Source organism: Rhincodon typus, chromosome 46, assembly GCF_021869965.1.
Source record: "Rhincodon typus isolate 14 chromosome 46, sRhiTyp1.1, whole genome shotgun sequence".
NCBI lineage: Eukaryota > Metazoa > Chordata > Chondrichthyes > Orectolobiformes > Rhincodontidae > Rhincodon > Rhincodon typus.
This window is the reverse complement of record NC_063377.1, coordinates 6,213,761-6,226,671: the sequence shown is the minus strand read 5'-3', so window position 1 is coordinate 6,226,671 and position 12,911 is coordinate 6,213,761. Positions and strand designations below refer to the sequence as shown.

At 45.0% G+C, this 12,911-nt stretch overlaps 1 protein-coding gene across 1 annotated transcript in view; it reads right to left on the bottom strand.

Annotated features, from left to right (window-relative positions):
• Nucleotides 1-12,911, bottom strand: part of iqgap3 (IQ motif containing GTPase activating protein 3) — a 95,805-nt gene that overhangs the window by 67,247 nt on the left and 15,647 nt on the right. Inside the window, exons 2-6 of the mRNA XM_048620288.1 lie at nucleotides 12,542-12,609; nucleotides 10,475-10,588; nucleotides 7,703-7,890; nucleotides 4,247-4,334; nucleotides 2,546-2,709 (exon numbers count right to left, since the gene is read on the bottom strand). Of these exons, the coding sequence (XP_048476245.1) occupies nucleotides 2,546-2,709; nucleotides 4,247-4,334; nucleotides 7,703-7,890; nucleotides 10,475-10,588; nucleotides 12,542-12,609 (622 nt within the window). The remainder of the gene's footprint in view (nucleotides 1-2,545; nucleotides 2,710-4,246; nucleotides 4,335-7,702; nucleotides 7,891-10,474; nucleotides 10,589-12,541; nucleotides 12,610-12,911) is intronic.

Genomic DNA, 12,911 nt, shown 5'->3' with positions numbered 1-12,911 from the left:
AGAGAGAGAGAGAGAGAGAGAGAGAGAGAGAGAGAGAGAGAAAGAGAAAGAGAGAGAGAAGGGAGAGAGAAAGAAAATGACGATGAGCCAATATACCCTCAAATCTCTTTGTTCCTTGCTTCCTCCTCCCCTTTAAGATTCATGTTGTGTCATTTATGTGGTCTCTCCTCATTCAGCATCAACTTAACATTTCTCTGCATTAAACCTCATTTACTTTTCTGCCCATTTTACCAGTCTGCCCAATGCTCCTCTGGCTTTTTAGGATAACATTCATTAGTTATTGCATTTCTGTACTTCCCCTGCAGCACAGAGGGAGAACTGCTTACCATTACTCCCCACTTTCTGTACCATAGCAAATTCATTGTCTGCTAAGCCACTGCTCCTTTGACACCATCGGTCTCCACTTTAGTACAAACATATCATGTGCTTCATTATGAAAAACCAATCCAAAGTCCATATATGTAGCATCGACCGCACTACAAATCCCCCCCCCACTTACTTCAAAGGACTCAATCATGTTGACCAAGCATGACTTTCCTTTAAACAAACGCATGCCAAATTTTATTTTAAATCAGAATTTTTTCCCCAGTGCCAATTTGCTTTGTCTCTGGCATCTTCTCCACAGCAGTGGCACCAGATTGGCTGGCCTGCAATTGGGTTAAACCCGCTCCCCTTCTTGAACAGGGGTACAAATATTTTGACCTCTGTGCCCTGATCCAAAGAGGACTGGTCAACTATGACCAGAATCTCTGCAATATCCACCATGATAAATTGAGAGCACTGTGAAAGCAGATCTGAAACAGGAACAGAAAGCACTGGAGAAGTTCAATTTACACTCCATCTTGCCTCAGCAATCTAGGGTGTACCCCACCTGACGTGCTTCTTCTGTGTGGAGCCCAGCTGGGATTTTAAGTACCTTCTCTTTATCCTAGCCACTTCTCTCCCTGCCTCTGCCTTGATCATGAAATCGGAAGCGTCCCCTTCTCTTCCAAAAGAACATTAAAACACCCCATTATCACCTCAGCTCTCCTCTCTGCCTCCATCAGCAGAAAAGGCACTTTCTCCAAATGCTGAAGTAGCTTTAGAGAGTAGAAAAGCCATGTCAAGGTAGGAAGCAACATGAGGAAACAAACACACTTCACATCAGTTTAATTAAAAATAATTTAAAAGAGTGGAGAGCGAGAGAAATGTTGGCGGGGGGGGGGGGGGGGGGAGAAAACAGGGGGGGGGGGGGGGGGGGGAGGGGGAGGGAGAGAGACGGGGGGGGGGGGAGCGAGAGAAAGGGTGAGAGTAGCAAGCCGGAGGAGCTAGCAAGAAAGGAACAAGAGAGAGGTGGAGGGAAGGGAGAAAGAGGAGTGACAGATAGTGACAGAGAGAGAGAGAGAGAGAGAGAGAGAGGGAGGGAGAGTGCCGATCGCCAAAGAACACAATAGGCAATTAAGATTTCAGCTTGGTCAACCTTGGTAGATTCCAGCGAGGAAATTAATCCTAACAGCAAGTGCGCAATGCCAAACTAGATAAAAGGATGTAGATTCTTAAAGTTAGGCTGAAGGAAGGCACAGTGCCAGGCCTAATAGATCCAGAGAGAGTCAGGAAAATTGCTGACTCCCTGGAGATTGTACTCGTTGAATCTCTGATGTGCCAAGTGTATACCAGGGGACTGGAGAGAGTCCAATTTCATATTTTGTATTTATTAAAGAAAAAGACTGCTAATTGCAGATTTGTGAACTTATTAATAGGAATGGTAGGAGAAAAAAAAATCAGATATTATGAAAGGGTGAAATTATAAAGTGCCCAGATAAAGAGAAAACGATAGGAAGTAAGGTGTGGGAGCATCAAAAGGGACAATAATTTTAGTGTGCACTGATCTTGAAGCAGAGCCAATAATACATTTAATTGAGGTACATAATTATGAACGTTACAAGAGATGAGCAGAGGCTGTTTCTGGCAGTTGGACAGTCAGTAGCCAGAGGGACACAGATCAAAGAGAAGCAGCAGAAAAGAACCAGAGCGAGGAGAGGAGAATTCATTTTTAGATGCAGCAAGTTGTTATAACCTGGAACCCACTGCCTGAAGGCACATCAGAAGCAGAATTAGTAGGAGTCTTCAAAAAGGGGGAAATCTGACAAATAGTGGAAGAGGCAGGGGGCTTGCAGGGTTGTGGGGAATGAATGCAGCTCTTTCAAGGAGCTTCCAAAATCCGCAATGGGCCAAACAGCCATTCCTCTCCACTGCAATATTCTGCAGTCATTCTAAGTAGTCAACCCAACCCTGCACTGCTCTTGTGAATTGCCATTTCAATCATCATCTCTGCTTCTGGCTTGCACACAGTCAAATTAAAATGATACAATATTCACCGTACTGGAGCTGGACAAACCAGCACCTTACAGTAAGTGGCTAAGCACAGTATTTTAGTGAGCACTTTATAATTACATTAGGTGAATAATATTTCACACCTTGTTTAAAATGCCAAATTTGGAGAATTATATGCTAACACACCCACAAAGAAGCTCAAGGAAGGTAAATCATATACAGCATTTCATACCAGTGCTTTCTGCTCTCGGTCAATGATGAGCTGCTCCATATACCACTCTGTGTTCTCCCGGTTAACTTCGTGAAGGGCTAAAGCCTCTCTCTGTAGCGCGGAGTGTAGAGCCTGCACATCTCTCTTCTCCAATGCCTCATCGACATACTCCAGAGCAGCGTGCACTGAGAGACAAAAATGCAAGCATCACAGGGAAGAACAGCAGAGGGGAGTCGAATGAAGCATTAACACATGTTGATATAAGACGACAGTCCTGGAGCTGACAGGCTTAGACTTAATTCACACATTCACATGAGCATTATGTTTTCAAATATAATGGTAATTACCAGCATCCTGGGGTTACCACTGACTGAAAACTGAATTGGACTCGCCATATAAATACTGTGACTACAAAAGCAGGATAGAAGTTAGGAATCTTCAGCGAATGACTCCCCAAAGCTTATCCACCATTGACAAGGCACAAGTCAGGAGTGTGATGGAACGCACCTGACTTGTCTGGATGGGTGCAGCTCCAACAACGCTTGAGAAGCTCAACACCATCCAGGACAAAGCAGCTGCTTAATCGGCACCACATTTACAAACATCCACTACCTCCACCACCAATGCTCAGCACCATCTACGAAATGCACTGCAGCGACTCACCAAGGCTCATTGGACAGCACCTTACTAACCCATGACCACTTTCAACTAAAGGACAAAGGTAGCAGATACATGGGAACAAAAGTACCGGCAAGGTCCCCTCCAAGCCACTTACCATCCTGACTTGGAAGTATATCACCATTCCTTCAGTGTCACTGGGTCAAGAACCTGGAATTCCCTCCCTAATGGCATTACAGGTGTCCCTACACCACACAAACTACAGCGGGTTAAGAAGGCATCTCACCACCACCACCTTCTCAAGGGCAACATGGGACTGGCAATAAATATAGGCCCAGCCGTCAACATCCGCATCCAATAAATGAACAAAAAGAAATGAAAAAGTAGATGGGATCTTTATGAGAATATTTTAGGATGAGAAAGGAAAACAAAAGGAGGAACTAAAGGGATAAAGGAACTCCTCTAAGGAAACAAGTTTCACCACTGCGGAATCCACCAAAGCACTTTACAGGCGATGAGGCACAACTTGACGTGCGCTCACTGCTCTGTGCTGCAGTAAGCACAGCAGCTGATTTGGGCATAACAAGATTCCACAATGTGATCACTGTCTACTGTTAAACATTGGGCAAGAGATAAATTACTGGCCGAGGACAAGGGGGTGGCTTGCGTGAAGGGCTATGGATAAATTATGACTTACTCCAAAGTTAGGATGAGTCAGCTTTCAAAGGAATAAGAGAAACAGTAGATCTGGAAAATACCACTGCAATCCATGGGGAGAGGGTGGATGTCCAAGACAGAGTGACCCGTACGTAGCACTCATTCTTTGACTTCTACTCCATTTGATGTCCGTCTCCCCTCAAGAGCCAACAGTCTACACCTTCAACTTTCAAAATCCTTGGTTATTTTATTAAGTCAGATATCTATTTCTTCTCTGAAAGCAAGACTGGTGTCCCACCTAATCCCACGGGATTCGGTGTGAGGAGTTGGCTTGAAACTGTCCCCCATTAACCCCCAAGACGAATTGCTTTTGTAAAATGAAGCAGGCTCGACCCTCACGTTAAGTCATCAAGCCAGAGAATACGTTCTTTAATACTCCACGCTTACCATTGACTTTATTAACATTGCCTTGAATCTCAGCTTGCGTCAAGAGTTCCTCATACACATCCTTGTACTCGGCGGGCTCTGATTTGCACTGCAGAATAAATAAACAGCTGAGTGACCTCAGGAAAGCACAGATTTCAGATCGACGTAGTAGCACAAGCTGAATTGAATGCACACGTGCACAAGAATTAAACATACCTCAGACAACAGAAGAGGGTGAAAATAAACACCGAGAAAGGACAAATGAATACCATAATAATTTGTCTAATTACCCATGCATCAGTACTAGATATTTGTTAATCAATGTGTTTAAAGAAGCTGTTATGACACACTCTAAAGTAAACTGCACAATTAATTTTGACTCCAATTTTTACATAGTTAGACAAAGCAGCCATTCTGTAACAGCTGAGTTGAACGAGTCTGGTTTTAGTTGGGAGGCCTGATGTAGTGTCCCTACCTTTAAGCCAGGAGGCCTTGGCTCAAGTTCCACCTGCTCCAGAGGTGTACTGTAAAATTGCTGAACAGGTTGATGAGAAAATATCTTGGGAGACTTGACTGGGAGGAGAAACTCAAGCTAAAGTTACTCCTTTTTTTTTTATAAAGGTAAAGAAGACATTATACTGCCAGACCACAGAACTGCTGTCTCGTTAGAAACAGACAACTGCTGGTGGGTGAACCAGAGGGTTACCATTCCTCAGGTGAGGGGAGAGATTGAGAAAGGGAATCTTTCATGATAACCTTCACCAGTGCAGGAATTGAACCCTTGCTTTGGTATCGTTCTGCAAAGCAAACCAGCTGTTCAGCCAACTGAGCTAACATACTATTTAAGGTGAGGGGGTAGAGAGGGGCAATTTTGTTTTTTTTTAAACAGAGTGTGGTGAGTGTGTCTGGAATGGGCTGCCAGAGGTAATGGCAGAAAACTTAAGAAACATTGATTGATTTATTTATTGTCACGTGTACTTAAGTACAGTGAAAAGCTTTGTTTACTAGTAGTACAGGCAGATCATTGTAAGCAAGGAACACACAGAGTATAGGGTGAAAAAAAAAATTTGGACAGAACCATACAGGTTATGCACAGGCTGTGAGCTAGACAAGATCAACATTAGCAAGATCAGCATTATTTGAAGTTAGACAATCCATTCATCAGTCTCATAAGCTGTTCTTGAACGTGATGGTGCATGTGTTCAAGCTTCCGTATTTTCTGCCTGACAGAAGAGGTTGTAGGAGAACATTACCGGGGTGGGATGGGTCTTTGATGATGTTGGCAGCCTTTCCACGGCAATGAAATGTGTAAATGGATGGAAGGTTGATATCCGTAATGGTCTGGGCTGTGCACACAACCTTCTGTAGTTTCTTCCAGTCCTGGGCAGATGGGATAGGTATAGAGAGATATGGACCAAAAGTAGGCAAATGGGACTAGATTAATTGTGAAAACTGGGTGGCATGGGCATGTCAGGCCAAAGGGCCTATCTCCATGCTGTAAACCTCTACGATGCTACGTTAAGATCAATAACATCGTCCTGACCACACAGGTTGACCAGCACCTCTGAAGGTGCAGCATTCCTTCAGTGATCAGGGGGGCAATGGTCTGGTGATATTGTTATTGGACAAGTCATCCAGACAATGTTTGGAGGACCTGCCATTGCAGTTGTTGGGACTCAAACTTGATTAAAATCTGGAATCAAGAGTCTAATGACATGGAGCGGCACGGTGGCTCAGTGGTTAGCACTGCTGCCTCACAGTGCCAGGGACCGGAGTTTGATCCCACCCTTGGAGGACTGTTTGTGTGGAGTTTACACGTTCTCCCCGTGTCTGCGTGGGTTTCCTCCGGGTGCTCTGGTTTCCTCCAGGTGCTCTGGTTTCCTCCCACAGTCCAAAGATGTGCAGGCTAGGTGAATTAGCCATGCTAAATTGCCCATAGTGTTCAGGGATGCGTAGATTAGGTGGGTTATAGGGGGAATGGGTCTGGGAGGATCGGTGTGGACTTGTTGGGCTGAAGGGCCTGTTTCCACACTGTAGGGATTCCATGATCTATGAAACAACAGTCGATTGTTGGAAAAATCCACCTGGTTCACTAATGCCCTTTAGGGAAGGAAATCTGCCGTCCTACCAGGTCTGGCCTGCATGTGACTCCATACCACAGCAATGCGGTTGACTCTTAACTGCCCCCTGGGCAACGAGGAATGAGCAATGCTAGCCTATCCAGCGATACCCATGTCCCAGGAATGAATAAAAAAATACAAATTAATGTTGTGAACCAAAATTTCATGTATGCGCAAAGGTAGCGAGTACAACTGGCTGATCTCAGTGAAATAAGTATTTTAGTACAATCAGTGCTGGGGAATATATTGCATAGGACTGGTGCAATAACAGCACACACCAGTCAGGGAGGGAGGGCTGGAGGACCTAGCTGGCTCAGATTTTGTCACTTTACCTTGTCGCCCTGTTACAGGAAGGATATTATTAAGCTAGATAGGGTTCAGAAGAGATTTACCAGAATGTTGCCGTGTATGGAAGGTTTGAGAGTTATAAAGAAAGGGCAGAATAAGCCGGTACTTTTTTCACTGGAGAGGAGAAGGTTGGGAGGTGACCTTATAGAGGTTTATAAAATCATGAGTAGTATAGATAGGGTAATGGTAAGTGTCTTTTCCCTAGAATGAGGGATTTCAAGATTGGGGGCACATAATTTTAAGGTGAGAGGAGAGAGATTTAAAAAAGGTCATGAGGGGCAATTTTTTTACATAGAGGGTGGTTCACGTGTGGAATGAACTTCATGACGAAGTGGTGAATGTGGGCACAGTTACAACATTTAAAAGACAATTAGACAAGTACATGAATGGGAAAGATTTGAAGGGATGTGGGTCAGGAGCAGGCACATGGAGCTAGTTTAGTTTGGGATTATGTTCAGCAGCATGGACTGAATCAAAAGGGTCTGTTTCCATGCTGTAAGACTCTGTGAAACACTTGCTCACATGATAGCAAGTTATGATGTGGAGATGTTTGTGTTGGACTAGGACAGGCAAAGTCAAGAGTCATAGGACACTAGGTTATAGCCCAACAGATTTATTTAAAATCACAAGCTTTCGAAGCACTGCTCCTTTATCATGCAAAGTGGACTTCACTTGGCGAAGGAGCAGCACTCCGAAAGTTTAAGATTTAAAATAAATCTGTTGGATTATAACTTCGAGTCAAATAACAAGTTACTCATCTAAATTTCGTGCCAGAGGGGAGTGTGGCAGCCGAAACAGAAACAATCTGCTGAGGAACAGGCTGCCCACTCTCCCCTGCAATTGAGTCACAAGAACAGCATGGGGAGAGGTGAAGTGAGGGCGGTGGGGTGGGGTCTCCCAACTTCCCTCTCCATTGGGAAACAGTGAGTGCAGACCCAAAAGACCACAGAAGGAAACAAAGACAAACATCCGGCAAGACTGCAAAGGTGATTCGAAAAGGATGGCTCACCGCATTCGCTCGGTTCCTGGCATTGGCAGCCTTCTCACTCTTGGCTTGGTGCAGCATTTCCTGGTAAACCAGGGCTAAGCCATCGACAAGGTTCACCAGCATGGCATTTGGATTGTGGAGCGCCACCATGGTCTGTGCTGCAAGCCCTCGGTCAATAGCGTCATTAATGGCGATCACCGCGGCATGCACTATGAGTGAAGACAAGCGAGAGAAGCGGGGAGAATGCAGTGAGCCTAGATTAAATCAAGAGGACGACCGAACCGCCTGGATCAGCTCACTGAAACACTAGAGACTGGGCTCACCAGCAGTCCCTCCAACACAGAGACCAGGTCAGCAGCATGATACTGACCCACAAAGACCGGACAGCTTGGCACAACATGGCCCTCCCGAGGGCTGCATCCAGTTTTAGTTAGTTAATGCTGGGCAGTACATCTGTCAGACCAAGTGCGGATTAAATGTCTCAGCGATGAGGAGGTATGGCTTCAGGGTTTGGGATTTGGTAAATAAATAAAAGACATGTATTAAGTGCCACCATTTGCTGCAACGTTCATGTATGTTAGATAGGAGTGAGAGGAAAAAAAAAATGGAAAAAGAGGGAGGGGGAGAGAGAGCAAGAGCACGATAGCACAACAGCGACGGGCGAGAGAGTGGGGGGGAAAGAGAGCACAAGAGCGAGTGCGAGAGAGTGACAGGTAAAGACCTGACTTAAAGATACACCAATTTGAGGATTATAGATGATGAGTGAAATAAGGATAGACAAGACCATGGAGCTGTAGTATGAGATTGAGGATTTTGTGTTTAAGGAACACAAGGAAAACCATTATCAATAGAAATCGACACATACGGGGTCAGGATTCGACATTCAATAGAATTACTATCACTAGATCACCTCCTCTCTATATCCTAGTGGTCCATTGACCAGAAACTGAATTGGACCGGCCTTATAACTAGAAACTCACCTTCTTATTCTCCAAAGCCTGTCCACCATCAACAAGGCACAAGTCAGAAATGTGAAGGAATACTCCCCACTTGTCTGGAATGCAGCTCCATCAACACTCAAGAAGATTGACACCATCCAGGTCAAAGCAGTTTTTTTCGATCTGCACCACATCCACCACCTTCACTCTCTCCACCAGCAATGCAATGACAACAGACCATCAACCTATCTACTATCTACAGAATGCACTTCAGTTGTTCACCTAGGGTTCTTCACCAGCACCTTCCAACTCTGGAACTTCTACCTCCGGCGGACAAGGGCAGCAGATACGAGAGAACACCACTCCCTGGAAGTTTCCCTTGGAGCCATACACCATCTTGACTTGGAAATATATTGGCCATTCCTTCTGTTTAGCTGGGTCAAAATCCTGGAACTTCCTCCCTAACAGCCCCGTACTGTTCCTGCACCACATGGACTGTGGTGTTTCACCACCAGGTTCATAAAGGCAATCACGAATGGACAATAGATACTCGGCCAGTCAGTGACGCCGATATCCCATGAAGGAATAAGAACACCTGTCCCTTCCTGAACCAGCTTCCTGACATCCTGAACTGCACTGTCCCCCAGCAGGAATGTAGACCTTCAGAAGAAGAAGGGGGAAAACCAACACCGAAATTTCAAGTAGGCTAACTTACAAACTCCTAAGGTGCGTGTATACTGTACAACTATCACCATGCTAGCTGCAATCAATGAGAACCCATGTATTATGTGCAGGCATCAGGGAATTAATGACACAAAGTAGGCGAAAGTGGTTCCAGTAATTTGCAACAAGCCACTGTTTAAAATAAATGTCAGACTCCAAGATCAATGACTGCCCCCAGGTTACGGACCTCTTACAGGCACTTCAATCGCTCTCAGGACTGGACTAATTTTAATTTGTGGGAACAATTTTGGTCAGTTACAACTTACAAGCTCAGAATGAACTCTCTCAAGGCCGTACTTCAAGTCCAATGGTGACACTTGAGTATAGTACTGCTTGGTGCTGGCGACAGTACTGTTTAAAGCCACTGTTCCACGATAATCCTAGCAGACTCTGCAGAGGTTTTGCTTTGGAGAGATATTCCATGCTGGGTGAAAAACTAGGAGTCGTGGACTCTGAAACAAGGATTCAGTGTCACCGCAACGTGGAAACGCTGGCTAGCGTGATAACCCTGTGCAAAACCGGCCTCTTAAAACCCACACAACCGGGACAGCAAGGCAGCAAGGAGCAAATGAAAGTTGACACTGACCCATGCGTAACATTTCATGACCAGAAAGATGCCACTGCTGTGCTTTTTAAAATAACCAACTAGTAAGAGATTTTGCAACAGAAAATTAGCATGGCAAGGGCTAACCACTGTCATACGTACACATTACATCACAGTAACAGAACATTTGATCTATGTAGTCTATGTTGGTAATCCACTGTACACTAGAGTAGAAAACAATGATAATCTGAGCCACTCACAAGATGCACTGCACCAAGCTCCTTCAATAGTACCTTCCAAATCTGCAATCTCCTGCCCCTAGAAGACAGCAGACACGTGGGAAGACCAAATTCCCCTCTGAGCCCCAAATAACATTCCAGATTGGAAACATATTGGCCATTCCTCTATCGTCTTGGAACTTCCTCCCTAAAGGCACCGAGGGTATTCCTACACAACACGGACCACAGCAGTTCAAGGTGGCTCACCACCAGCTTCTCAAAGGGTAGAGAGGGGTGGGTTATAAATACCGAATTCGCCAGGGACACCTACATCTGGTCCCTGCAAATCTGCCCAATGTCCAAATCTTACCTGTTGCTTCATCAATTGACAGCTCATTGGCCAGAATGCCACCAATCTTACTGAACGAAGGCATCTGTATCCCATATTTCTCCAGCTCGGTTTTCATGTTATTGATCTCCTCCTCTACAAGAGAAGAAGTGATTGGAGCTCAGCAAACCAAGACCAATTTCAATGCAGCTCCAACAGCTCACAAGAAATTTGACAATGGTGCTCCTTCTAATTGTCTTACCAGCTACGAGACTATAAGGCCCTTGCGCAGCTCTGACTTCCGGAATCCTGGAACCCCATTGCTAACCTAGCTCTGCATGTTACACCACATGGACTGTAGTGGTTCAGGAAGGCAGCTTCTCGAGGGGCAATTAGTGAGGGGCATTCCATGCTGCCCTTGGCCATAATCTGACAAAGAATTAAATAAACAACTTCGAGGGACTTCAGCAAGTCGTTCGACAAGGTTCTGCACAACGGACTGGTTGGCAAGGTTAGAGCACATGGACACAAAGTTGGCTTGAAGGTACAAGTCAGAGTGTGGTGGTGGGGGGTTGTTTTTCGGACTGGAGGCCCACACTAGCAATGTACCACAAGGATTGGTGCTGGATCCACTGCTTTTTGTCATTTATCTAAATGGTCTGGATGTGAACATAGGAGGAATGGTTAGTAAGTTTGCAGATGAAACCAAAATTGGAGGTGTAGTAGACAGTGAAGGTTACCCCAGAGTACAACGGGACCTTGATCAGATGGGCCAATGAGCCGAGGAGTGGCACACAGAGTTTAATTTAGATAGATGTGAGATGTTGCATTTTGGAAAGGCAAACCAGTGCAGGACTTATACACTTAATGGTAGGGTCCTGGGGAGTGTTGCTGAACAAAGGGACCTTGGAGTGTAGGTTCATAGTTCCTTGAAAGTGGAGTAGCAGGTAGACAGGGTAGTGAAGAAGGCATTTAGTACACTTGCTTTTATTGGTCAGTGCATTGAATATAGGAGTTGGGATGTCATGTTGCAGCTGTACAGGACATTGGTTAGGCCACTTTTGGAATACTGCGTTCAATTCTGGTCTCCCTGCTATAAGAAAGATGTTGTTAAACCTGAAAGGGTGCATAAAAGATTTACAAGGATGTTGCTTGAGTGCGAAGCTTCGAACTATATGCAGAGGCTGAATAGGCTGGGGCTATTTTCTCTGGAGTGTCTGAGGTTTGAGGGATGACCTTATAGAGGTTTATAAAATAATGAGAGGCATGAATAGAGTGAACAGCCTTTCTTTTCGCCAGGGTAGGGGGATCCAAAACTAGAGGGCATAGGGTTTAAGTGTGAGGGGAAGGATTTAAAAGGGACCTAAGGGGCAACTTTTTCACAGAGGATGATGCGTGTATGGAACGAGCTGCCAGAGGAAGTGAAGGAGGCTGGTACAATTACAACATTTAAAAGGCACCTGGTTGGCTACATGAATTGGAAGAGTTTAGAGGGATATGGGCCAAATGCTGTAAAATGGAACTAGATTAATTTAGGATATCTGGTCGGCATGGGCAAGTTGGATCAAAGGGTCTGTTTCCACGTGTACAAGACTATGACGATGAGTGGGATAAGAATAAGCCAATGTTACTGGTGTTCACTATCCACAATCCCTTGCTGATGTTGGTTAAGGGACATGTCCCCTTCCATGTCCTTCACTCACAAATTAGTTACCCGGCTCCCACGCGCTGCCTGAGCTATTGGGGCAAGATGCCCAGGGAACAAATGCCAAATCCCACTGACCTGGACTCAGGTGAAAGGTGGAAAGAATATGCATTTAAATAGAACCCCTTCTGGTTTCAAGACAGTCCCAAAGTACTTCATAGCCAATGAAGTACTTTTGAAAAATGGTTACAGCTGCAACGTGGCAGCCAATGTGAACACTGCAAACTCCCACGAACTGCTAGGAGACAAGTATCTGTGCTGTGGTCCATCAGGTTGACAAGTTGGTCAGACGTCAAAATAAAAGGCATTTCACTTCTAACAGCCTATTAGACGCCAGAAGAATAAACACACCAGTTCAGATAGGTAAACATCAGGTGTCAGAGCTACTCTAACCCCCATCTTACCTGTAAAATTCACCTTGCCATACAGGTCCTGTATTTGCGGAGCTAGGCCCAGTTTGAACAAGTAGAGGCTGAAAAAGGAAAGGAAAACTCAAATACCTACATGTCTGTGAAGCAAATGGGTCTGTACTCATTATGTGACATAGGACGACAAGGGGTCAAGCAGGACATTGCTCTTCGGGTCAGCAGAAGGAGGAAATTGGAAAGGAATCATTCCCTTTCAATCAACACAGTTTTCTGAATCAAGATCAGGACAAACCAATGCTCTGGTTAGTCAAGAACAACTTTCAGATTGTGAAAAGGAGTGGGATGGCTAAGCAGAACATATTTTGCGTTGGTTGTTGGAAGATTTCAACAAACTACTAAGAAAGAG